General features: G+C 45.7%; 1 protein-coding gene across 7 annotated transcripts in view; it reads left to right on the top strand.

Annotated features, from left to right (window-relative positions):
• LOC130283558 (E1A-binding protein p400-like) overlaps positions 1–27,512 on the top strand; it is a 184,641-nt gene that overhangs the window by 56,832 nt on the left and 100,297 nt on the right. For all 7 annotated transcript variants that reach the window (XM_056533179.1, XM_056533174.1, XM_056533178.1 and 4 more), the window contains exons 17-20: positions 7,107–7,243; positions 7,995–8,181; positions 16,701–16,867; positions 16,965–17,134. In XM_056533179.1, coding sequence (XP_056389154.1) covers positions 7,107–7,243; positions 7,995–8,181; positions 16,701–16,867; positions 16,965–17,134 — 661 coding nt within the window. The remainder of the gene's footprint in view (positions 1–7,106; positions 7,244–7,994; positions 8,182–16,700; positions 16,868–16,964; positions 17,135–27,512) is intronic.

Here is a 27,512-nt window from a genome sequence, read left to right as displayed (position 1 = left end):
CGGTATATGGCTGACTTGACCCAAGTCTCCCGTTCGGTGGCTGAGGCCTCCCTTGAAGTGGTGTCCGCCTTGAAGGGGTCTTCCCTGCGCAGGGCCTCTGAGAGGGCCCGCTCCTAGTCTCCACATACTTCACACTCTCACAAGCGTACTAGGGGTGCCTTGTCTGACTCTTCCATTGAGTCTTCAGATAGAAGTGGGCGTTCCCCTTGTGGGTCCCGTTCCCCCCCATCATCTAGGCACAAACGTCGCTCCTCAAGAGGACGTTCTAGGAGTCACCGCTCTGCCACGCTAGAGCCGCTTACCCGGTCAGGGTCGCCCCCCCTCCAGGACTGCCTCTACTCGTTTACATTCTCCTGGTGAACTGGCGGACGAGGCTTCCAAGCCGGCATCTGACTCAGAGGACCGCTCGGATTCAGTTGAAACGGTGTACTCATTGGTGACAGCCATAAGAGACACCTTTCACTTGGAGGACCCAGGATCTTCGGATGTCAATCCAGGAGTATCCTTTCATCGTGCGAAGCCAGCACCTCAAAGGTTCAGCTCTCAGGCTGACTTTGACGACATTCTGGAATCTGCATGGAAACATCCAGACAAGAGGTTCCCGGGAATCAAGACGATTCAAGAACGTTATCCATTTGACAAGGCCTTTTTCACCTAGGTGGTTTTCCCTCCCTCTGTGGATCCACCAATCTCCTGGATCTCTAAGGCGACTACACTGCCTCTGGCAGATGCCGCTGCCTTCAAGGATTCCACGGACAAGAAGGTAGAATCCTTAGCGAAGTTTGCCTCTGAAGCAGCTGGCTCGTCTCTTCTTCCCATCTTCGCCTCGACATGGGCATGGCCCTGTCGGAGTGCTGCAAAGAGCTCCATCAGGATATCTTAGCGGGATCCCCCCCAGAGGATCTATCTGTCCTGGCTCTCCAATGCTCTAAATCTGGGGACTTCCTCTGCGCAGCTTCCAGGCTGTCAGCCGTTGTCCTGCCTTTGCTGTGGGTCACCTAGTGGCTCTTCGCCGCTCTATGTGGCTTAAAGCTTGGAATGCGGATGCCGCTTCCAAAAGGTCTCTCACTGTGCTTCCTTTTACGGGTGGCCGTCCTTTCGGCAAGCGCCTTGATGAGATTATCTCTGAGGCGACGGGTGGTAAGAGTTCCTTGTTGCCTCAAAATAAGGCTCACCCTACTTCCCAAAGGAAGTCCTCTTCCTTTCGGTCCTTTTGGACCTTTGGCTCCAGCAAAGGGTCCGGGCAGGCGCCTTCGCGGGAGAGGAAGGCTCCCTTGTTCCGGGCGCGCCAGTCTTGGAAGTCGGACCCCAACCGGTACGACCGTTTTGCGCCCAAATCAGGCAACCGCAAACCCACTTCGGCATGAAGTGGGCCCCCACCCGCGGCTTTTTTCTCAGGTGGGAGGTCGTCTCTTACTTTTTCGAGACATCTGGACCTTGGGTCAGGGACGTGGTGTCCAACGGTTACCGAATAGAATTCGCCTCCCTTCCGGGGGATCACTTTTTTCAATCCCGGGGCCCTCGGTCGCCTTCTCTAGCGAAGCAATTTCGAGAGGCGCTCTAGTCTCTGCTTCTCCAGAGGGTTATCGTTCTCGTTCCACCAGGTTCCGAGGTTGCTATTCTAATCTTTTTGTGGTTCCCAAGAAGGACTGTTCTGTGCGACCAATCCTAGACCTCAAGCGTCTCAACCGTCATCTTCTCTTCCGTCACTTCCGAATGGAATCTCTCCGTTCGGTGGTGGCGTCCATGAAACAAGGGGAGTTTCTTTCATCGGTGGACATCAAGGATACCTACCTCCATGTACCAATATTTCCAGGCCATTATCGGTACCTCCGCTTTGCGGTTCCGGAGGGGCATCTTCATTTCGTAGCCCTCCCCTTCAGTCTGGCCTCTGCTCCTCGGGTATTTACCAAGATCCTTGCGCCAGTGATGGGCCTGTTACGGTCGAGGGGATGCTCGGTGATACCCTACCTGGACGACCTTCTCATCAAGGCTCCAACCAGAGCCCAGACTCTGGAGAATGTGGACGTCACTCTCCACACTCTGGATCGCTTCGGGTGGATGGTCAATTGGGACAAGTCAGTCCTCCGTCCTACCCAGTCTATAACCTTCTTGGGACTTCGCCTCGACAGGGCCTCTGCCGAATTTACCTCCCGCCGTACAAACGTCTGGCACTTCTGTCGGGGTCCGCTCCTTTGGGACCCATGTCAGTCCCCATCCGCACTTGGGTCAGATGGTGGCAACTATGGAGGCCGTACCCCTTGCCCAGTTTCTCTACCGCCCCCTTCAACTGGCGATTTTATCTCGATGGGACAGGTCTCCTCTGTCCCTCGATCGTCAGATTGTTCTCCCTCGCTGGGTCCGTCAGTCTCTGCTCTGGTGGCTCTGCCCCCTTCTTCTCCAAGGGCGGTGATTTCTTTCCCTTCACAAGCAGGGCGGTCATTTCTTCCCCTTCACTGGCAGGTAGTTACAACGGATGCCATCCTGTCGGGCTGGGGCGGCGTGTCAGGGATTGGACGATTTAGGGACTCTGGTCTCCCCGAGGGACCCTTCTTCCGATGAACGTATTGGAATTACGGACGATTCTTCTTTGTCTTCTTCATTGGGAGTCCTGGCTTCAGTCCTGTCCGCGTCCAGTCGGACAACGCCACGGCCGTGGCATACATAAATCGACAAGGCGGCACTCGCTGCTCGGCAGCCACTGCCGAGGTGACCAGGATTCTCTTCTGGGCGGAAAGCAAGTCCAGGGACCCTCAGGCTCTGCCGTGGCGCCCTAGTGTTTCCTTGGGCGGGGTTGCCCCACCTCTGTCTGTTCCCTCCCCTTCCACTCCTTCCCAGGGCTCTGAGGAAGCTCAAAACAGAGGGCGTCCCCGCCATTCTGGTAGCTCCAGATTGGCCCCGAAGGTCGTGGTACGCCAACGTAGTCAGGCTCCTGGACGACGCTCCACTGAGCCTTCCGCTCCGTCCGGACCTGCTCTCTCAGGGTCTTCCTTGCCACCCCAATTTACAGTCGCTGCATTTGACAGCGTGGCGGTTGAGACCGCGGTTTTGAGGGCCCGCGGGTTCTCTTCCCAAGTCATTCACACAATGCTCAGGGCTCGTAAGCCCTCCTTCGCAAAAATTTACCACCGTACTTGGCGGTCTTATTTTCATTGGTGTGAAGCTCAGGACTTATCCCCTGTAACCTTCTCGGTTCCCCGTCTTCTCTCCTTTTTGCAGTCTGGTTTGGAACTGGGGTTGTCTCCCAGTTCCCTTAAAGGTCAGGTTTCGGCCCTTGCTATTCTTTTCCAGCGGCCTCTGGCTTCTAATTCTCATGTCCGGACCTTCCTTCATGGAGTGGCGCATGCTGTTCCTCCTTATCGGTCACCCTCTTCCCCCTTGGGACTTGAATCTGGTTCTGAGTGCCCTCCAGGGTGAAACCTTTGAGCTCCTCTTCACCTCCTTTCTTGGAAAGGGGAGTTTCTTGTTGCTTTCGCCTCCATCCTGAGGGTGTCTGAATTGGCAGCTCTCTCCTGCCATTCTCCGTTTCTGGTGATCCACCAGGACAAGGTTGTTTTCCGGCCAGATCCTTCCTTTTTGCCTAAGGTGGTTTCGGCCTTTCATCTCAATGAGGACATTGTCCTCCCGTCTTTTTGTCCTGCTCCTTCTCATCCTTTGGAGCTCTTACTACACAAGCTGGATGTAGTTCGGGCTGTTCGGTCTTATCTCTCAATCACTTCTTCGTTTAGTCAGTGTGATTCCTTTTTCGTCCTTACAGAAGCTCGTCGTAGGGGACAGTCTGCTTCCAAGGCCACCATTTCTCGGTGGATCCGGTCCGCAATTTCGGAAGCCTATCGCTGTAAGGGGAAGATTCCTCCTCTCAGGGTTGTGGCTCATTCTACCCGTTCTGTTGGGGCATCCTGGGCTCTCCAGAATAGAGCCTCGGCCTCGCAGATTTGCAAGGCGGCTACCTGGTCGTCTTTGCACACTTTCTCGAGTTCATACCTTCGCATCGGCTGATGCTAGTCTGGGCCGTAAACTGTTGCAGGCGGCAGTGAAACGGCCGTCTGCCTGACTGCTTATCTGCCCACCCAAGGGACGGCTTTGGTACGTCCCACGGTCTGTGTCCCCCAATGGAGCCGATAGAGAAAAGGAGATTTTTGTTTACTTACCGTAAAATCTCTTTCTCGAAGAATCCATTGGGGGACACAGCTCCCGCCCTTTTTTTGGGGGTTTCCTTTGGTTCTCTGTCCGAGGGGGTGTTCAGTTATGTTTTTCTCTTCTGGTCCTCGGACAGTTTGGGTTTTCTTTGACCTGTTGGTCCTCTCCTATTGCTCTGGAACTTAAACTGATTACCTCAGGGCCTGAAGCCGGGTATATCCTGCTGGGAGGAGCCGAATTTTTTTTATTACCATAGTGTCACACCTCCTAGAGACAGCAGCATACACCCACGGTCTATGTCCCCCAATGGATCCTTCGAGAAAGAGAGATTTTACGGTAGGTAAACAAAAATCTCCTTTTTCTTCTGCACAGGTTTTGATAAATCTCAAAGTTTTTTCTTTAACACGTTAACGACCATGGACGTGTATACAAGTCCAGGCAGGATGCAAGTTCCCGCACCAGGACGGGACCATGTCGCACTGCCAGGACCGAAGTAAACTTTGGTCCCGGCAGTTTAACCCTTACAGCCGCGTTCTGAAGCTGTAAGGAGTTTTGACATAGGGAGAGGGGCTCCCTTTGTCTCTCTACTGTAGCAGCCCGCAACTATTGCAGGGTGCTGCTAGTTACCAGGACAGACGGGGCACGCAGCATATAACTGCAATGCTTTGGAATACGAAGTATTCCAAAGCATTAAAAAAAAGTATAAAAAATATTAAATAAATATAAAAAGGTAAGAACAAGAAGTGTGAAAAAAAACCCATTTATTAAATAGATATTAAGAATGAAAAATAAAAATGCATAATGTGTAGAATTGCACGGCGCCTATCCGCAGCATATTACATGCTGCAGATGCCCGCCATCTGTCACAATAATGAGCTCCCTGCTGCGGCTGGGTAGCTTTGTGTGTCCACTTATAGCGGTGGATTTCCCGCCGTCAGTCATGGCGGACACACTCAGCTACCCAGCCACAGCAGTGATCTCGCCCTTGTGACTGCCGGGGGCATCCACGGTATAAAAATTTGCTGCAGATGCGCTCTATCTGACCCTACACTGCATCCCTTTCATGCTGCATTTCAACGGTATGTTAGAGGTATCCATCAGCATCATGTCAATAAAAGTGATGCTGACCTATACTTTAGCAGCTCCATTCGTTTCTGAATGAAACTGCTACAGTATACATTGGCATCCCCTTTTTGACATGACAACGGACACCTATACTGAAACAAAATAAACCAGTTTTTTAAAGATTTTTTAAAATATTTTTTTTTAACCCAGTGATGATTATATTCGCCATGAGTGTGTGCTTATTCCCACAACATGATGGATATATCCATCAGGAACTTCAACTATGACAGACAGCCGCACATCACTGTTAGTTGACCAAGGACAGATCAGAACGGTCCCTGGTCCAGCCAATACACTTGAAGGGGTATGGTGTTGTTCTGACAGCTCTAATCCTTTGCAGGTATGGGGTGGGGTCTATAATGATGCCCTGAAAGCCAAAGGGGGCTCCTCTCCTTCTTGGTCCTACCAGGCGGTCAGGCAAACAGATATCGCCTAAGTAGGGGTACTACCCTGCCCGGGACGAGCAGGGTGATAATATGGGGGCATTTCCTTTCCTCCATTTCAAAAGTGACTTACCAAAATGATGTCCCATAAAGATTTTGTGGGAAAAAAAAAAAAGCCAATTGCTATTTTTTTCCACTGACTGAAATGATTCTAGCCACACAATAAGGGCTCAACATACTCACTTTTGCCCTAGGTGAATACTTTAGGGGTGTAAATTCGAAAACGGGGGCATTTCTGGCTGTGCAGTATTGTTCTGACAGCTACAATGCTTTGCAAGATGAAGTGCAGCCTATAATTTGTATAATGATATCCTGAAAGCCAAATGGTGCTCCTCTTCTTTTTGGGTCTCACCATTTCTTTCAATATCAGAAGTGATGTACAAAAAATTTCTCAAAAATGCCAATGCATTTGTGAAAAAAAGGAAATGTAAAATTTTTTAACACTGACTTTGTAATAATTGCTGCCAAAAAACTATTTTGTTAATATACTCACTGTACCCCCTAGCAAATACCTTGAGGGGTCTAGTTTTTAAAAGGGGGTAATTTTGGGTGGGTGGTATGTTCTACCACCTTCAAATTTCTGCAAACCTTGCATAGCATATAAAAAAAAATGTACTTTTCAAAATTTCAAGTTAAATTGTTAGGCTTCTAATTAATTTAAAATGTTAATTAAAAACAAAAGAAATAGTATAAGTTTCATAAACTATTTGGTCAAAGTATAAATATATGCAACCTATTAGTGTTAAAATAGCAAAAAAAATTTTTTTTTTTATGCCATGATTTTTTGCATTGTAAATGATATCGGCTTTCTTTTACTATGTACATGAAGGACAACTTATGACAAATAAAATGTCATAATTATCGTGATTGGAAAAACGTTACCAGAGTTATTCTCTAAGGCTAGGTTCAGACTACGGAATTTCCGTCTGCAATTCTGCTTTGAAATTGCAGGCGGAAATTCTGCTTGTTAAAAAATGCATAGTGTAGTGAATGGGCTTCCGTTCACTAATTCACAGTTCGGAATTTGTGAATGGAAAATCCGCTTGCCGCACTCAGAATCTCCGGGCGGAAATTTTCTGCCCAGAGATTCCGTAGTCTGAACCTAGCCTAATAATGTCAGGCATCCCCGATTTGAAAAAACAGGCCTGGTCTTTAAGGGGCGTTCAGACCTAATTGTCTTGGTCCTTAAGGGGTTAAAAAATAAACAAAGTAACCCACATTTGCCTGACCTAAACCACACTTTATTTTAGATTTTTTGCTGAACTTGTTTGTCTGGAAACCACTTATAAATTTACAGCTCTTCCTGGAAGGCATGAGGCATATATGGCCACTGTTCTGAAGCTTGCTTGAATTCTGACATGTTTGCTTTGTGCTTGAACATTGGTATGATTTTTACAGTCTGCGCAGCCATTTATTTTGCGTCGGACCAAGAGAGATGTGGAGAGGCAGCTGAAGAAAAAGTCTGAACATGTTTTGAAGTGTCAACTCTCAAATCGGCAAAAGACAATGTATGAGGATGTAATGATGCAACCAGGGTAAGAACATTTCTGTAGGATTGCAGTTACATTCAGTAATGTTTGTGTATTGCAGTATTTTGTGTGTGTTTATTTTCACTTCAGATTTAAAGTGGTTACATTTGTCCTGTTGGTGGAACTGTTATGTTTTTTTTTTTCTTTTATATAAACTTGTCATAAGGAACCTTATTATTTCCGGGGGCTAAAAAAAACTAATTGGTGGTGCTCAGACTCTTGGGACCCTGTAAAATACAGACACTGAATGTCAGGCAGTTTATAGCGAAAGGCCTTCAAAAAAAACAACCTGCTCAGTTTGGTGGTATCACTTTAAAGGGGTGTTCCACCAGACTCTCCTGTCCGATTTGACATGGAGTGTGGAGAGACACAATTGTGCATTGGAAGTCACACCTCCTGTCACCATTGGATGGCCAGCAGATTGTCCCAATTATAATTAATGGGATCTGCGCATAATACTCGACGGACATTGGACCGCTGGCTTCAGTAACTGTGATATCTAGCATGCAGATGTCTTAATCTGTTCAAGATAATACCTTTTTAATTTAAATTTGTCACCAGAAAGCGCAGTATAAACCTGCTGAGATCATGATTTAGGTGCAGTCTTCCTTTTTTAATCTTTTTGTTGCATAGTTTTTTTGAAAAAGTATTTGCTGGGACTGCAGAACGACTAATTCCTGGACTGCCCACCCACCACTGATTGATTGACTACTTTCTGTCTATATTGTGCACTCAAGCTATGGTTTATATTTTGCAGAACACAGGATTCCCTGAAGGGGGGACATTTTGTAAGTGTTCTTCACGTCCTAACACAACTTCAGAGAATCTGTAATCATCCAGATCTGGTGGATCCCCGTTCTGGACATTCTTCTTATGCATGTGAAGCATTGCAGTATCAGACTGCATCACTTGTACTGCGTGCATTAGAATATGATCCATGGAAGGTAAGTGATTTGTACTTTTCTAGATGTTAGTAAACATTTCAACTGCTATGACTATTTCCACACTTTTGACAAACACAAATAAAACCTGAAATAAAATACTGAACTTTATATTAGATCCCCTCCCATGCTTACATATTTTGGCAAAGTACAGGGTGGGCCATTTATATGGATACACCTTAATAAAATGGGAATGGTTGGTGATATTAACTTCCTGTTTGTGGCACATTAGTATATGTGAGGGGGGAAACTTTTCAAGATGGGTGGTGATGATGGCGGCCATTTTGAATCCAACTTTTGTTTTCTTGTTCGCTCTTCATTGGGGGACACCTAACTGATGGGTATATGCTTTTGCCACTAGAGGGTCATGTGACACATCAAACTTATTGGGAATTTCACAAGACATAGACAATTGCCTTCAGATGACCCCAAAGATAAAAGTCTAAGGGAGTCAGATCGGGAGACCTTGGGGGCCATTCAACTGGCCCACAATGACCAATCCACTTTCCAAGAAACTGTTCATTTAGGAATGCTCGGGCCTGACACCCATAATGTAAACAAGATGGTGCACCACCACATTATGGGCCACAAACAGGAAGTTAATATCATCAACCATTCCCATTTTATTAAGGTGTAGCCATAGAAATGTAGCTAATATAAATGTATATTAGGAAAATGCTTAGTTTTTAAGGAAGTATTAAAAGAAAAAAAGTTGTTTCTAACTACAGTAACGCTTTTAGCCTATGTTCACACGTCGGCATTTCCGTGTGGAATTCCACTTGGGATTCTGCACGGAGATTCCGCTGTAGCAGAGTCCCGTTGAATTCAGTGGGATTTTGCTGCGCTGTGCACATGCTGGAATTACCGCACCAGATGTTTCTGGCACAGAAATTCTGATTTCCGTGTCCGCAGAAAGAATTAACCTGTCCATTCTTTCTGCGGATTCAGCATGGAATGCATTGCCGTCTATAAGACAGCACATTGTTTCCAGAATGTTTGCACAGAGATTTTCTGTGGGGACATTGCAACGTGTAAACATTGCCTAAGGGGCTAGTGGGGGTTATGAGAAAATTTTTTATTTTAGCATGATTGATGTTGAGTTATCGTGACAGCTCTTTCTCGGTTGCTATTCATTGGGGGACACCTTACTGATGGGTATATGCTCTTGTTACTAGGAGGCGCAGACACTAGGACAAAAGTCGGCTCCTCCCTGGCAGGATATACCTGCCCACCTGCAGTGAAGTAATCAGTTTTAGCTAGTGTCAGCTGGCACACTTATTTTATTAATTTCTAGAAAGGGCTGTTTAGTTAGATTCTTTACTCCCTTTTGTTTCCTTTTTCAGGTGGGGGTTCAGGAGCATGGCGCTACCTGTTCCCCCTTATGCGGCTTAGGGGCACAGGTCATAAAACTATGCACCTTTAACCCCTTCCCGCCAACGGCCAGCCGCCTGGGGTTGTAACTAGGGTCCCCCTATTTCCCTGCTCGTCCTTCTGTTGCAGCATGACGTGATGCAGGTGACTAAAAAGCTGCCTGAAGATTTCCCTAGGTGAGTATATGAAGGCAGGTCAATATATATATATATATATATATATATATATATATATATATATATATATATATATATATAAATATATATATATATATATATATATATATATATATATATATATATATATATATATATATATATAATATATATATATATGATTCACGGTCCCTTGGAAACTAACAGGGATATATTCAGGCAATCTGTTCTCCGCTACCACTGAGGGCCATACCATGTGCAAGCTCTTTGCATTCCTGGCAGACACTCAGGTCTCTTTTGAGGTTCCTCTTCTGTCATGTCTGCCGGCCACCCATTATGGGGTGTTCTTGATATGTCATACTCTGATTCCCTTTCTTTTCCACAGGCTACCGCATCTAGTGGACCTGATGTCACTATGCCAAACAGTGGTTTCGCCTGTCTCTCATCTCACGGCTGCCGCGTCCGCGGCGGGCACTCCGGTACCTCACTACTGTGTGAGGGGTCCGATGGAGTATCCTGTTGTCTGCTATAGACCCATACCAGTAAGCCAGACAGTGGTCTGCATGGTCTCCTCTGCCATCTGTCATGCGGCTGATGTGTCTGTGGCTGGAGTTCCGGTACCTCACTATTGTGTGAGGTGTCCGACGGAGTGTCCCGTTGTCTACTGTGGGACCCATACCAGTAAGCCAGACAGTGGTCTGCATGGTCTCCTACACTGTCGGTCATACCTCAAACGACTGATGTATCTTTGGCTGGAGTTCCGATACCCCACTGCTGGGTGCGGTATACGTTGAACTGACCCAGTGTGTCCTACGGACCCTAGGCCTCTGTCTACTACGGACCCATACCGGTAAGTCAGACAGTGGTCTGCATGGTTTTCTTCTGCCGCTTGTCACGGGGCTGATGTATCTGTGGCTTGAGTTCCGATACCCCACTGCTGGGTGCGATATATGAAGAACTGACCCAATATGTCCTTCTGACCCTATATCTCGTTGTCCACTACGGGCCCATACCAGTAAGCCAGACAGGGGTCTGCATGGTTTCCTACGCCGCCTGTCATACATCAAGCGGCTGATCTGCGGCTGGAGCTCCGGTACCTTACTACTGGGAGGGGTGCCGACGAAATGGCTAATGGTCTTCTCTGGACTCATACCAGTAAGCCAGAAAGTGGCCTGCATGGTTTTCTATTCCACCTGTCACACATCACTGGCTGGTGTATCTGTGACTGGACTTACGGTACCTCACTGCTGTGCGAGGTTTCCGACGGAATGACTCACTGTCCATTATGGCTCCATCCCATTAAGCCAAACTGCGGTCTGTGTGGTTTACTACACTGCCTGTCACACATCTCACGGCTGTTGTATCGGTGGCTGGAGTTCCGGTACCCCACTGTTGTGCGCGGTATACGTAGAACTGACCCAGGGTGTCCCATGGACACTATGCGGGATGTCGGGGATGCATTCCACGGCTCCTCTGCCTCCCTCTATCTCCCAGGGGGCGGGGTTTCTCAGCCTCCGCGCCCTCCCACCTATGCCGAAGGGGCACAGTTATCACTTGTCTGACTGTTCCCTTTTCACCAAACCCCTGGGGGTGTTCTTGTTCATCCAGATTGTTGTCTACCGCAGACATAGCCAGGTTTCCCGTACTCCACGGCTGGTTGAGGGACCTGCAGTATGGTCCCTACAGGTATAAGGGATTGCTACCAGTCGGATAATCCTTTGTCTGTTGGGTTTTCTACACCACCAGGTTGCCCGTTGGATGGGACGCACTCTAGTACCCCGCTTTCTGTGGGAGTTTGAATGGAGTGCCCCTGGTTGCTCAGGAATCCTTTACCTGCCGGCCAGATGGTTTTCCACAGGGCTTACTACTACTTCGGGTCACCTACCATAAACTTTCACCCCGTGGGTGGTAGTTCAGGTTACCCACTGCCATGATGTAGTTTTCGAGTGAGTCACCTCATGTTGCCCCATGGGCCTTATACAATGCACCACATACTGCTTTAAAAGGGTTACCTATTTGGCCAGTTCCCTCTCTGCATGCCTGCTTCTCTGTTTGCAGGCTGGTATCTCATTCCACTATGTGTTTCCGTATGTGGGACCCGGTGTGGCCTTGGTCCCTTTGCCACATAGCCAGACTGTGTCTGCATGGTGTTCTAATCCACCTAGTTACCTCTCCCATTTCTGCCACAGCTGCAGTCCGGTTTCTCTCTTCCAGGTGTTGTTCCGCAGAGTGTGTACCTGTGGGTTCTTGGGACCTTTTCTTCCTTTCAGTCACAGTGTGTCTGCATTTTCCAGCTCCACATTCATTCTTCATCTCCTGAGTCTGCGTCTGCGGCCTTGGTGTCTGACACCATAGGAGATGGGGTGTGGGCTTTTTTCTGCAGGTCACAGGGTCTCTCTCAGCAACAGCAGCATCACTCTGTTCTTCTTTCTTAGGTTGCACTGTTGGTCTGCTAGAGGCATACCTCCCTTTCTGCTGGTCCCTTGGATGTCTGGTTTCTTTTTGTGTCTGCAGTCTTAGTACCCCACTGCTATTGCAGGGTGCCCATCTCTGAGTTCCTATATATGCTAGGACCCCCCTGTAGGTGTGGAGCCCCCCACTTTCCTTTTTGTTCGGTGGGGTGTGCCTCTGGTCTCCCGGTGATTTTGTTTCCGTAGTTCTGCAGCGGTTGAGCACTTCTGTTCTAACATGTGGCCTGCTGGGGCGACAGTCAGTTCAGCTCCTCCCAATGCCTCCAGGGGTGTTTCCCCGGGTTTCGATCTGAGGTGGCTCAGGCACCTACTCGTCACTGTCTGGAATGGCTCTCAACACGTCTGGTAGTTTTTTCCAGCTCCAGTGTACAGGATTCCGATCCCTCTTGGAACACAAGGTGGCTCCTCCACCTGAGTTGGGTTGCCATTAGGGCCTGGGGGCTCCGTCCTCTCATTACTTGTTCCGTGGCTGTCCGGCAGCATTTCCCTGCTCCTCCTGTGCCTGGTGCGCTTTGCCATTCCCCTTCCACAGGGGGTATGGGGATCTGGGTGCTTGGCATGGGTCTGTACTTGAGTTTTCCCCTCAGCCACTCTTGTTTTCCCTCCTCTGGAGGGACTATTTTGTTGATTTTTTTTTTTTCTGCCGCCAAGATGTTGTTGTGTCGCTGTTCCCACTGTATAGGTCAGGGATGTGGAATTCCTATCGCCCGACGGCAGGGACAAGCAGTTCCGGATGCCGGGCAGGTGATTTCTTCAGGCATTTAGCCCTGCTTCGGGCAAGCAGCGTTAAATGCCGGAAGAATTCACACAGGTCCGCTCACACTGTTACTGTAGTTACATCTCCCTGCAGCAGTCTATAACGAGACTTCCTTGCGGTGATGCGCGCGATTGGAGAAGTCATCACGTACGCAGCTCAGGACTGTGATGACGTCACCTATCGCGCGCATCCCCGTTTATAGACTGCTGCAGGGAGATGCAAGTACAGTAACAGTGTGAACAGACCTGTGTGAATTCAGAGTGAGTGAGTGAGTGAGTGAGATAAACTGGGTCACCGGGTCTTCTATTCACGTCATTCTAGCAGAAACAAAAGCAGTAAATGGAGGGTTCCTCTCGCCTACCGGAGGTTCCTTGCGCCGCACCATCTGGTGTGGTCTCCTGCAGTGGACATCAGTTGTCCTGTAACGTGGTAGAGCAACATCTGGAGCAGTGGTCTCAAGCTGTGGCCAACGGCTGTCCGGGCATGCTGGGAGTTGAAGTTTTGGCAACATCTAGAGGGCCACCGTTTGAGACCACTGCTCTAGAGTAACGTATAGCACTTAGTGTCTCCATTTTGGTGATTGTCCAGCTTTCCTGTCTATCAGTAACCAGAACCCCTCACTGCTGTCCTTTGCCCCCCCCATCCCCATTGTGTTTCTTAGGGGAGAAGATCGAAAAGTCTATTTAGTGATACAAAGTTATTTTTTTTTTTTGTTACCATTTTTTTTTAAACAAAGTCCTTGTTGACACTTGTGTCCGCGTCTGTTGTCCATTGTTAAGTCTCGTTTCCTTATTGTTCAGGGGCAAACCATGAATACGAGGCAATTCTGTATGTAGGGGTCAGGTATATGACTGCTTGTGCAATAGCCTCACTCAAAAATCGCACCACTGGCCCCTACCCTTAAAGGGGTACTCCGCCCCTAGACATCTTATCCCCTATCCAAAGGATAGGGGATAAGATGTCAGATCGCTGGGGTCCCGCTGCTGGGGACCCCGGGATCTCCACTGCGGGCACCCTGCTATCATTACTGCACAAAGCTCGCTCTGTGCGTAATGACCCTTGATACAGGGGTCGGAGCATCGTGACGTCACGGCTCCACCCCCTCATGACGTCACGGCCCGCCCACTTAATGCAAGTCTATGGGCGGGGGCATGATGGTGGCCATGCCCCCTCCCATAGACTTGTATTGAGGGGGTGGGCCGTGATGTCACGAGGGGGCGGAGCTGTGACGTAACTATGCTCTGGCCCCTGTATCGCTGGACATTACGATCAGAGCGAGCGTGCTCTGTGCAGTAATGATAGCGGGGTGCCCACAGCGGACATCCCCTACTTAAAGGAATACTGTAATGCAAAATAACTTATCCCCATAAGTGATAGATCGCGGGGGTCTGACCTCTGGCACAACCCCCCCCCCCCGCCGCCCCCCCCCCCCCCCCCCATCTCTTGTATGAGGCCCCAGCAGACGGCATGAAGGGAATGTTCCATCCCTGCATGACACGGCTGCTGAAATGCCCCCTCCATGTATCTATGGGATACATGGGGGGGGGGGGGCCTGTCGTCCGCTGCGTCATGCGGACAAGCCCCCATTCCTGCCAGGGCCCCTTACAAGAGATCGGGGGGAGGGGTTTCCCAGCGGTCAGGATCAGTTATTTTGCACTGCAGTATTCCATTAATGGGGCGGACTTACCCTATTAGATGGATAGGGTCCCTGATAAGTGACATACTGGTCTGCCTATCAAGTTTTTATTAAGAAAAGACCTTATTTACATACTATCTGGGTTACAATTATTTTGTATCAGGACAAGTGGATTGTTTTGAGGGACAAGTAGATTCTGCTCCGTTGTAGTCCGTTGTAGTCCGTTGTAGTTTTTAAAAAAAATAATTCCACACCCCTGATAGGTGGATGGTCTGGTGGGGCCCTTGTTTTTTACTGCAAGCATTCAACAGAGCTTTTTTCCTGTCTTGGCTTGTGGGCTTACTGTCCACTATCACAGCCTGGCTCTCTCTCTCTGATTTTTGGTTATCTGCTGCTCACGGAGCCTTGGCTCTCTCCTCTGTTCAAGAAGTTTGTACAATCTCCCTGGAAGGGGTGTGTTCTTCCTTCCCTTTGTCTGTGTCAGTTGTACTGCACTGGCACCAAAGTCTTCTGGAGACATCCTTCCTGGGCCCAGACCCTGAGAATTCCAGCTGGTTTCTCATTTGTTTCTCCCTCCATTCCCATTCTGGCAGGAGGTTTCTTTTAGTGTGCTCTGGTCTGCTTGGTCCACCGGGGTCTAGGACTGGTTGGTCTCCTTGGTTTGGACTCTGTCCTAAGAGGCTGTGGCGTGCCTTCTTTTTAGTCGGCTCTTCCGGTTCCTTGGGGTTGGGTGATGGTTCAGGTTTTGGTGTGTGTAGTGATCTGGCCAAGACTCCTCCGCGATCCCTTTAGTTGCGGCCGTCTTTCTGCTCTGCACTTCTTCTTGGAAGTTTGTCGCCCGGAGAGTTTGTGCAGACGTCTGTTTTCCTTACTCTTCGGGGGTTCATCTTCCGGGTGACTCTGTCTCCAGTTTACTTGTCGCTCTCTTCGGTATCCGAGAGGCCCTGCTTTTCAGGGTGTTTGTTTGCTCCTTCTTCTTCGGGGTCCATGTCCTCCCGAGTTGGAGGTCGTTCAGGTTATCTGCATTGCACCAGTACGGCTCTCTTGCCTTCTGGGTGATCATGGCGGGCCCCTGGGACAGCGGTTTTTGGGTCTGCACCTGTTCAGGTCTTTGCGCTCATGCACCGGACCTCTCCAGAGCAGAGTTCCATCTTTCCTTTTTTTCCTGTGGTTTCTTGTTTCTCTATGTGACCCGGGTGCCTTGGGTCTCTATAGAGGACGGCCCTTTCCTTGGCGTCCTAGTCAATCTCCTTGGACGGGAGATCTGCCGGGAGTTCAATTTCTGGGCCTAGTGTGTCTCGCCTGGGGGGGCTCGTGGACGCCGCAGGCCTTGTGGACACGTGAGTTAAGTCTCGGGACTGATTTCTTTTCTCTCATGGTTGTTTTTCCCATCCTAGGGGACTGCCTTGGTACGTCCCATCAGTAAGGTGTCACCCAATGAAGAGCGACCGAGAAAAGGAGATTTTTTTTTTTGTACTCACCGTAAAATCTTTCTCGTAGCTTTCATTGGGGGACACGGCACCCACCCATTTCTTCAGCTTTTTTCCGGACTATTCTTTCCGGTTCTTGGGTTGTGTATCTGGGACTCCTTTCTAGGGTCCTTCGGACGTATGTCTTTGTTGGCTTCTCCTAATGCTTTGTGACAAAACTGATTACTTCACTGCAGGTGGGCGGGTATATCCTGACAGGGAGGAGCCGCCTTTTTTCCTAGTGTCAGCGCCTCCTAGTCTCAAGACCATATACCCATCAGTAAGGTGTCCCCCAATAAAATCTATGAGAAAGAGATTTTACGGTGAGTACAAAAAAATCTTTTTTTTACGCCCCAACTAATAGACAGCCCCTTTAATTTCTTCCGCACTTTAATAAGGGGGCAAATTAATTGATCATAAACACATGCAGCATACATGTATTGTTTTATATAGATATGTTATATGAGTATATTAGGCTACACTTTAATACTATTCTACTATACTCCAGTGTATAATGAACAGCTGGTATCTTACATCTTGTGACCAATAATGCAATACCTTGTGGTTTTTACGTCATACTCTGCTCTCAAATAATGTGAGATCTCTCCAGCATATGACAACAGTTTCCAGTCATTAGTGAATTTTTTTTTTTTACCTTCACAGAACACAGACTTATCCCTGTTTTCTTTAATTGGACTTGAGAATAAAATGACCCGTTATGAAGCGGAGCTGCTTTCTAAACAAAAAGTTACAAGGAAACTGCTTCAGGAAATATACAGTCACCCTGATCCTGCTCCCCGACCAAAACGGAATAAAATTAAACCCAGCAGGTATATTTTTTAATGCTCTATACTAATGGCTGTTTTTATTTTTTAACCCTTGCTCCAGTTCATTTCTATATTTCATTTTTCTCTTGTTGTGTTGTAGTTTATTTGAGCCAGTACTTTATGGTCAAAAACCTGAGGGGCGCATTGTTCCTTTTCCAAGTGCACCAACAACACGTTTAGTGACTTCAGCTACAACCAGTGTCACCCAGCAGGGCCAGGTCAAAAGGTCCACGCCAGTTACCACACCTGTCACATCTCAGGGAACCAAAGGTAATCTTTCATTAATACCAGTGCACAAAAAAGGAAATGCAAGCCCTGAAAGAAAACATAGATGTAAACAATTTAGGCTTGAATTGATTCAAAAGTTTGATAAGACAATTCTTCAATTTAAAGAATAGTGGGGGCTGTTTTAGGTTGATCTACTGAAGCAAAGATCTCACATTAAAACCCACCGATCATCTTAGGGGACAGTTTCTCTATGCATTTTGCAAAGTCCTCTTAGCTTTTCCCCTAGCCAAAGGGGCTCCCTCATTTGTGAGTCTCTAAAAGAGCCTGTGCAGGCTTAAAGTCGTACTCTGGTGAAAAACTATTTTTTCTTGGTCGCTCTTCATTGGGGGACACTGATACTTATGGGTATGTGCTCTTGCCACTAGGAGGCACTGACACTAGGAAAAAAGTCGCCTTCTCCCTGGTAGGATATACCCGCCCAGTGGAAGTGAGGTAATCAGTTTTAGCTAGTGTTAGTAGAAGGCAAGACACAGGTTTAATGCTCTCCAGACCTAGTAAGGGCTGCTTAGTTAGGTTTTTTCCTCCCTATTTTAAGGTGGGGGTTCAAGAGCATGGCGCTACCTGTTCACCCATATGCGACAAAGGGGCACGGAACATAACAGTATGGGCAGTCAACCCCTTCTCGCCAACGGCCAGCACCTGGAGGTTGTACCCTGGGTCCGGGTCCCCCACTGCCCTGCTCATCCCGCTATCTTAGCCTAGTATGATGCAGCGTGGCCATATGCTGGTTGAAGAAGTCTGTGTGAGTATAAGAAGATGTCGTCCGCAGTTGAGTATGTTTCTTCTCCCACTGAGCCAGTGCGCTTAATGGAGGCCAGACAGTGCCTCCTCTTAAGGTTCAGGGGGTTATTGCGGCAAGTAGCTCTGCCTTTCTTCTACCCTTGAGCAGCCCATGAACCGGGAGGTCAGGCAGCTCCTCTTCTCTAGGTTTGCACGCCCCACGGATCTTTACTGCGACCAGTGGGTGCTTACCCGTGGCCGTTATAACACGCACCTTCAGTGGCGTTGGCTCCACCCCTCCACCATTGTGAGGGTCGGTGGTGCTTTGTAGCCTGAGCGGCTCCGTTGGCCTTCCTGGCTTCAAGCCGGTGGGAGCTCGCCTGGCCTGGCCCGCTCTTGTTCCCTGGTCGCAGAGCTGTGCAACGGCTTTGCAGGCGCGGTAGAGCGCGCTTCTCTGTGCCGTCACCGCTTTTAGGGTTGCTGGTGTGCATTTCCTTAGTGTCCCTGCATGAGGGACATGGTGCGGGGTCCTTACCCGTCTAACTTAGCAGATCAGCAGACAGCATCAGCGCAGGGCACCTAGCTCCCCATGCTTCCCTCCTGCCATGTGTTAAAAAAATTTAAATAATTATCTGCTGCTGGTCACTCATTTACTGGCATTTGGCGCCCTCTTGTGGCCTGTCATTAACATTGTCCTTTCCCATTTTTACTTGTGAGCTCACATTTGTGTCATTAACGCCTTAAGGACACAGCCCATTTTCACCTTAAAGACACAGCCAATTTTATTTTTGCATTTTTGTTTTTTTCCTCCTCGCCTTCTAAAATTCATAACTTTTATATTTCCATTCCCAGACCCATTGTTTTTTGCGTAACCAGTTGTACTTTGTAATGACATCACTCATTTTATCCTAAAATGTATGGTAAACCCCTCCAAAACATTTTTGTGTAAGGAAATGTAAACAACAATCATAATTTAGCAAATTTGGTGTGTTTTGTTTTTACGCTGTTCACTTTACGGTAAAAATGACATGTTTTCTTTATTCTCTGGGTCAATACAATTAAAATGATACCCATGGTTACATACATTTCTATTATTGTACTGCTTTTAAAAAATCTGAAACTTTTTTTTTTTTTTTTTTTTTACAAAATCAGTATATTTAAAATTGCCCTATTTTGACCACCTGTAACTTTATTGTTCCGTATTCACGTATCTGTAGTTTGTTTTGGTACCATGTTAGCATATATGTGTCTTTTTGATTGTTTTTTCTAAAAAAAACTTTTGAAGTTTGATGTGACAAAAAAGCAGAATTAGTTTTTTTTACGTTTACGCCTTTCGCCGTAGGGGGATCATTAACGTTATACTTTTATAGTTCGGACATTTATGCACACAACAATACCAAATATGTTTATTTTTTTTTAATGCTTTTTTGTTATTAATATGGGGAAAATGGGTGATTTAAAACTTTATTCGGGGAGGGGCTTTTACACTTTTTTTTAGTCCCCACAGGGGACTATTTATAGCAATCATTAGATTGCTAATACTGTTCAGTGCTATGCATAGGGCATATCACTGATCAGTATTATCAGCGATCTTACGTTCTGGTCTGCTGGAAGGCCCCGGGAGACTGACTGAGGCAGATGAGGGGATTTCTGTCTGCCATCTTGGCTGATGTGATCCCCGCGGCAGTGCCGCGGGCGATGAGATCAGCCATTATAAGTGCCGCAGATCCCATGATCTGTATTGGTCACGGCACCTGAGGGGTTAATAGCAGACATCAGTGCGATTGCTGATGTCCGCCATTAACGGCGGGTCTGCGGCGGCTGACAGCTGCCGGAACCCACCGGGAATGAAGCAAGCACAGCTCCTGCGCTTGTGTCACAGCCGCGCCATAAATGTACGGCACTGTGCGCTAAGTGATGCTATGCAGCGCCGTACATTTACGGTGCATTCCTTAAGGGGTTAACTATTACAGCCTAGGCTTGTAATATCTGTTTTTTGCAGCTTAATATCTGCCGGGGGCTGTTTAATTGTTTCTGTCACCCTGTATGGGATCTGAGTCGGTTGAGGTATGCCTCTGGCATACCTAATTTTGGCAGGGTTCTCACTCTGTCAGGGGGCGTGTATGACTCGCCGTGGTGGATCATTGCCAGGGATTTCATGAACCCTTGGATACTACCGGGGTTACAGTCAGTGACTGTCCTATACGCTGAGCGCCATGATCTGTCCATTATGTCTGCCAGTAACCAATGGGGGTTTCTTAGCATGTGCATAAAATTTTCCCTCCTCCACAGGCTGCCGCATATGCAGCTAGTGCCTAGGATACGTACTGTGCGTGGTCTCCCTGGAAGTGTCCCTGCGTGGGCATGGATTGGACTTGATATCATTATGCCAGACAGTAGTCTCCTCTGTCTCTCATTTCACAGCTGTCGCATCCGCAGCTCGTTTGCGGTACTTCTCTACTAGGGATCGACCGATATCGTTTTTTTTTAGGGCCGATACCGATAATCTGTCACCTTTCGGGCCGATAGCCGATAATTTATACCGGAATATTTTACGGTGAGTAAAATAGTGGCAAGGTAATTGCCGATACCGATAATGTCCAAAATCGCGATTATTGGCCGATAATATGGGCCAAACCGATAGTTGGTCGATCCCTACTCTCTACTAGTGCAAGGTGTCTGCCGGAGTGACCTGTTGTCTACTATAGGACCCATTCCAGTAAGCCAGACAGTGGTCTGCATCGTTTTCTCCGCTTCCTGTCACTTATCCAAGGAGCTGCAGCCAGTATCTGCAGCCAGTTCTAGTATCTCACTGCTACTACGCTGTGTCCGGAGGGGTAATCTGGCATGTTATCATGGACCCTATACAGGGCGAAGGGGATACAATCCACGGCTCTTCAGCCTCCCCCTGATCTCCCAGGGTGACAGGGTTTCTATCCATGGCATCTAGACCTCCCCACCCTTCCACATGGGTCAATGGGGCACAGTTAGGGGCCCCAGTTAGATAGGCAATATCAACAGCGCCTGGAGGGGCACTCATTCCATCAGACCGTTGTCTGTATGGTCTCCGCCGCCATCGGTTTCCCTTCTCAGGGCTGCCGCGTGCTTGGCTGGGGTCTTTTCCCGTACCTCACCGTAGGGCTGGGCGGTATGACCAAATATGTGTATCACAGTATTTTTGTTACTTATGGCGGTTCCACAATATATAACGGTATTCCCCCCCTTAAATCGTGTGACCCGCGAGCGCTGTTCTGCTCCCCCCCCCCCCCCAAATTAATCCTGGGCTCAGCGCTGCGCTGTCCCTATCGGGGTCACCCTCAAACGCTGCCCTCCTCTCCATGTGCAGGGGTTCTTCCGGGATCTCAGTTTGTGGGCCTCGGCTGTTTCTTCCCAGGATCTCTGCCACAGGTCTTATGGTCGAGTGGATTCAGTCTCTGGACTGATTCCCTTTCTCTGGTGGTTGTTTTTTCCCACCTTAGGGAACTGCTTTGCTACATCCCATCAGTATCGTGTCCCCCCAATGAAGAGCGACCAAAAAAGGTGTTTTTTTTTTTTTTGGTACTCTCCGTAAAATCTCTTTCTGGCAGCTTCCATTGGGGTACACCGCACTTACCCATTTCTTCTTTTTTTTTTGTCCGGATAATCTTTTCCGGTTATTGGGTTTTTATCGGGATTCCTTTCTAGAGTCCTTCGGACACATTTCTTTGTTGGCTTTTCCTACTGCTTTGTGACTAAACGAATTACCTCGCTTCCATTGGGCAGGTATATCCTACCAGGGAGGAGCCAACTTTTTTTTCCTAGTGTCAGCGCTCTCTAGTGGCAAGAGCACATACCCACCACCAATGAAGGCTACAAAAAAGAGATTTTACTGGGAGTAAGTAAAAAAAATTGTAAATTACTTCTATTTAAAAATGTTAACCCTTCCAGTACTTACCAGCTGCTGTATGCTCCTTAGGAAGTTCTTTTCTTTTTATATTTTCTGTCTGACCACAGTACTCTCTGCTGACACCTCTGTCTGTCTCAGGAACTGTCAAGAGCAGGAGGAATTCCCCATAGCAAACCTCTCCTGCTCTTGACAGTTCCTGAGACAGACAGATGTGTCCACAGAGAGCACTGTGGTCAGGCAGAAAAGAATTTCAAAAAGATAAGAACTTCCTATGGAGCATACAGCTGCTAAGTACTAAAAGGGTTAAGATTTTAAATAGAGGTAATTTACAAATCTGTTTAACTTTTTCCACAGTGGATTTTAAAAAATGTTTTTCACCGGAGTACCCCTTTAATGATCCATTATGTGAAGCCCCCTTTACTCACAACAACCAAAAAGCTTTCCGAGCCCTTTTTATTATTATTATTATTATTATTTTTTTTTTTTTTTTTAAATATAAAACTGATTGATTGTGGGTCCACATACTTCCTATTTGAGGAAATTTTTTAAGCTGTTCTGCTATATATTTCTAAAGTGCATTTGCTACTTTTTTTTACATTTTTTTTTTTAAGGTCTTTGGATCAGGTTATGATTCTAATTTATGATTGCAATAAAATTGTTGCCTGCCCCTATTCTCTATCCTGCCTAAAATGCAGTATCAATATGCATTTACAGATCATGTAGGCGGTTTTGTGCAGTATATAGGGGGAGATTTATCAAAACCTGTCCAGAGAAAAAGTTGCGGAGTTGCCCATAGCAACCAATCAGATCGCTTCTTTAATTTTTAACAAGGCCTCTGCAAAATGAAAGAAGTGATCTGATTGGTTGCTATGGGCAACTGGGCAGATTTTCCTCTGGACAGGTTTTGATAAATCTCCCCCATAGTGTTTTGAGTAGGACTCATACTTTGAGCATAACAAGTATTGTGACCCTTTCCTCTTGTTGTAACTTTATAATGTTTTTGGGATCTTTTGCGTGTGCAGCCTCATTTATATGATTCTAGTAATATTGAAGTCGAGCCAGTTAAGTTTATCTTATTTTAACCATATTATTGTCAATTCACATATGTTTTGGTGGCTTGTTAGTTTGCATTGCCCAACCAGGGATATGCAAGTAGTGTGAATTTCTTAAATCTATAATTTAATAATTACCCTCTTGGGGACGCAGGGCGTATGCATCCGCCCTGCATCTACGATACTTAAATGGTCACTCTCATTAAAACTAATTTTTGCTATTGCACTCCTTATGGTAAATAAAAAATATTTATAATATTCTTTGTTTAAAAAAAAAAAAAGTTTTCTTTGTTTTATTTGTGCTTAAAAAAAGCTCAAGAGCACTCCAGGCTGCACTTTCTGTGTTTGGGCTTCGGTCCAAAGTCTGTGTATAGATGGGGGAAAATGTGCTCTTGAGCCTTTTTAAGCACAAATAAAACATAGAAAACTTATTTTTTTTTAAACAAAGTATATTAAAAATATTTTTTATTTACCATAAGGAGTGCAATAGCAGAAATTTGTTTTAATGAGAGTTACCATTTAAGGACTCGGGGCGTACCTGTACGCCTGGTCCAGTTTAAGGGGTTTAATCCCTTCTCACCGGCTGAGAACTGGTTAAATCGGTGGGTCCAGATTGCCACGGGCAGCCAGGACCCACGGCTAATGCCGGGCACGGACGATCGGGCTGTTGCCCGGCATTAACCCTTTAGACGCTGCGATCAAAGTTGATTGTGGCGTTTTAAGCAAAAGTAAAAGAATCCCGGCAGAGCAGCGTAGCTGTTTGGGACTGTCGCGACAAAATCACGATGTCCCGATCAGCTTACCGGACGACGGGAGGGTCCTCGCCCACCTCTCCGTTGTCCGATCGGCGATCTACTGCTCCATGCCTGCATAGCAAGTTGCACTGATCAGTGCTTTGCAATGGCATAACACTGATCAGTGTATGCAATCAGAAGATTGCATGTTTAAGCCCCCTAAATAAAATAATGTAATAAGGAATAAATATAATCATGTGGTACCGCCGCGTGCATAAATGTCCGAACTTTTAAAATATAAAGGTTAGTAAACCACACGGTCGATGGTGTACAAAAAAATACCAAAAGTTCTAAATTGTGCATTTTTGGTCACTTCATATACTATAAAAATATTAATAAAAAGCAATCAAAAAGTATGGACCTACAGAATAAAGATAAGGTGTCATTTTTACGCAAAAGTTACAAAATGGCGTTTCTTTTTTTATTTCACCTCACAAATATATTTTTTTTTTGGTTTCGCCGCAGGTTATATTATAAAATAAGTGATGTCATTACAAAGTACAATTGGTGATGCAAAAAACAAATCCTTATATGGGTTTTGTAGGTGCAAAATTTAAAGCGTTATGATTTTTAGAAGGGAAGGCGGAAGAAACGAAAATTATGATAATCCAGTAACGATTAGGAAATTCCTGTGTTTAAAAGCTATTATTGAGCATTCTGTACTCCTCTAAAATATACATTTTTATATGCGTAGTGTAACTGTCAAATTATACAGGATATCTGATACAGGTTTCAGACTATCTGATCCCATTTCTGCAGGATCAGAGATTTTCTGTATTCTACTTCTCTCTAGAAATGTTATCTTTTACCAAGGCTGTCAAGTAAATTTATCTTTGTATCATTTAGTGTTATGCAGCAAATATAAAGTCAATTACTAGCTATATAGATGGCACAATTGCTTGACTTTAAAATGAGATCACACTGGCTGGATAGATTCAGGAAATAGGTAGAATCTTTACAAATTTTTTTTTTTTTTTTTTTGCAGCGCATCATGTGGTCTGGGTGAGAAGGGGGGTTAAAAATACTTTAAAAAATTGTTAAAACAAGTTAGAGATCCTATTAGTGTACTTTAAGGACTCCTGTTTGTTTGTTTTTTGTAATTTTTTGCTGTAAAGCATATTGTCCTGTAAATGTGCAAGATTTCACAAGCCAGAGGTGGCTTTAGGGATAGGGCTGGGGATTCTTGAATAATGCTTTATACAAACAAATGCTAAGACAAGTAAGAAAATGTGTTTTCTTATGCTTAATGGGAATGTGTCATCAGAACCTATTCATCAGACCTATTGCCGGCTTTTGGTGTTTTTTCACCCCTAATATTTTGTCCTAATTTCATATCTTTTTAAACTTTGATATTACAGCATTGGAGGGGTCAATAAACTGAGAGGTATGCCTGGAGCAGAATCAAAATATACAGCCATGCCCTTATTTTAAATGATAAACACTTTAAAGGGGTACTCAGGTGGAAAACATTTATTTATTTAATTTTTTTCAAATCAACTGTGCCAGAAAGTTTTATACAGATATTTGTAATTTTTTTCCATTTTAAAATCTTTGTCTTCTAGTATGTATTAGCTCCTTCATGCCTTTGATAAAGTTGTGTAGTTCTTTCCAGTCTGACCACAGTGCTCTCTGCTGACACCTCTGTCCATGTCAGGAACTGTTCAGAGCTGGAGAGGTTTGCTATGGGGATTTGTTCCTGCTCTGGACAGTTCCTGACATGGACAGAGGTGCAGAGAGCAATTTGGTCAGTCAGAAAAGAAATTCAAAATGAAAAGAACTTCATCCAATTGGTATAGGTCACAGCAAAAAGTATGCAGACTCCCAGTTTCAAAAAGGCTGTGGTCTTTATTTAGGTCATCAGCAATGCAACGTTTCGGCTATAGTGTAGCCTTTGTCAAGCATAAATACAAAGTGAATAAAGTGCATATATATAGATCTCAAAAACAATCTGATTGGTACAACGTCAGGTGCAAAAGTTCACAATTAAACATAGTTACCACCCATAAAGTTTTTCATTGGTTAATAAAAGCATGTGACCATGTTGTCATGGTAATCAACAAGTAAACAAATGTGTAAAGTGTTATAAGCATATATAAAGTGCATATTCTCATATTCCCTTAAAAGTGTTAGATTAGTTTCATCTGAGCCTAAGTACGGATGCTGACCTGTATCCCCGATCCTGCCAAACAGCGCCTTATTATATACCAGCCTCTCGAGCATGTAAACTCCGTTTGTACACAGACCTATTGCGCCTGCGTGTATCCCTGTACACCACTCCTCCTTTGTGTAGTTGGCTACATGCTGCCCTTACCCTTTTCGATCAAGTTATCACTATTGCGCATGCGCCGAATCGCCGCGCAAGCGCATCACTATCTAGTTCTCCGTCCGTGCGTGTCAATTATAGACCTCCGCTACAGACAACGGAGAGGTTGTGCGCAGGCGTGGGAGCCAACAGACGAGGGCTGGAAAAACCATCACCCGTCCGCGATCCCCACGACCGCGCATCAACTCTAGGGTATGAATATCAATGAAAAATGGGAGAGGTGCCTGTGCATAAAATAAAATATAGTGTCATGGCTGTGCTTGCATGAGGCTGGTGGACCAATAAGGCACTGTTTGTATACAAATATTTACTACAAGTATAATTTATTAACATAGGAGTTTATTAATATTAATTCATATGTAAAGCAGTAATTTAACATAGGGGTTAGGTCAATGCATCCAGGAATCCATCATCTGAGCCATAAAGTGAAATAGTGACGAGTATCTAAAAACAAATAGAAAAACAGAGTACCATTATAAAATTGTAAGAACTTCATGTGGAGTATTCAACAGCTGGTTATGAAAGGATTAAGATTTTTTTAACCCCTTAAGGACACAGCCCATTTTCACCTCTAGGACGCAGCCCTTTTTTGCACATCTGACCACTGTCACTTTAAACATTAATAACTCTGGAATGCTTTTACTTATCAATCTGATTCTGAGATTGTTTTTTCGTGACATATTCTACTTTAACATAGTGGTAAATTTTTGTGGTAACTTGCATCCTTTCTTGGTGAAAAATCCGTAAATTTGATGAAAAAATTGAAAATTTTGCATTTTTCTAACTTTGAAGCTCTCTGCTTGTAAGGAAAATGGATATTCCAAATATTTTTTTTTTGATTCACATATACAATATGTCTACTTTGTTTGCATCATAAAATTTACGTGTTTTTACTTTTGGAAGACACCAGAGGGCTTCAAAGTTCAGAAATTTTCAGCAATTTTACAATTTTTCACAAAATTTTCAAACTCTCTATTTTTCATGGACCAGTTCAGGTTTGAAGTGGATTTGAAGGGTCTTCATATTAGAAATACCCCATAAATGACCCCATTACAAAAACTGCACCCCCCAAAGTATTCAAAATGACATTCAGTAAGTGTTTTAACCCTTTAAGTGTTTCACAGGAAAAGCAGCAAAGTGAAGGAGAAAATTCAAAATCTTAATTTTTTACACTTGCATGTTCTTGTAGACCCAATTTTTGAATTTTTACAAGGGGTAAAAGGATAAAATTTATACTTGAATTTGTAGCCCAATTTCTCTCGAGTAAGCACATACCTCATATGTCTATGTAAATTGTTCGGTGGGCGCAGTAGAGGGCTCAGAAGCGAAGGAGCGACAAGGGGATTTTTGGAGAGAACGTTTTTCTGAAATGGTTTTTGGGGGGCATGTTGCATTTAGGAAGCCCCTATGGTGCCAAAACAGCAAAAAAAAAAAACACATGGCATACCATTTTGGAAACTAGACCCCTTGGGGAACGTAACAAGGAATTAAGTGAGCCTTAATACCCCACAGGTGTTTTTTATGACTTTTGCATATGTAAAAAAATATATATATTTCACTAAAATGTGTGTTTCCCCCCAAATTT

The sequence above is a fragment of the Hyla sarda genome, chromosome 1 (genome assembly GCF_029499605.1).
Source record: "Hyla sarda isolate aHylSar1 chromosome 1, aHylSar1.hap1, whole genome shotgun sequence".
NCBI lineage: Eukaryota > Metazoa > Chordata > Amphibia > Anura > Hylidae > Hyla > Hyla sarda.
This window is presented reverse-complemented; position numbering and strand designations above follow the sequence as displayed.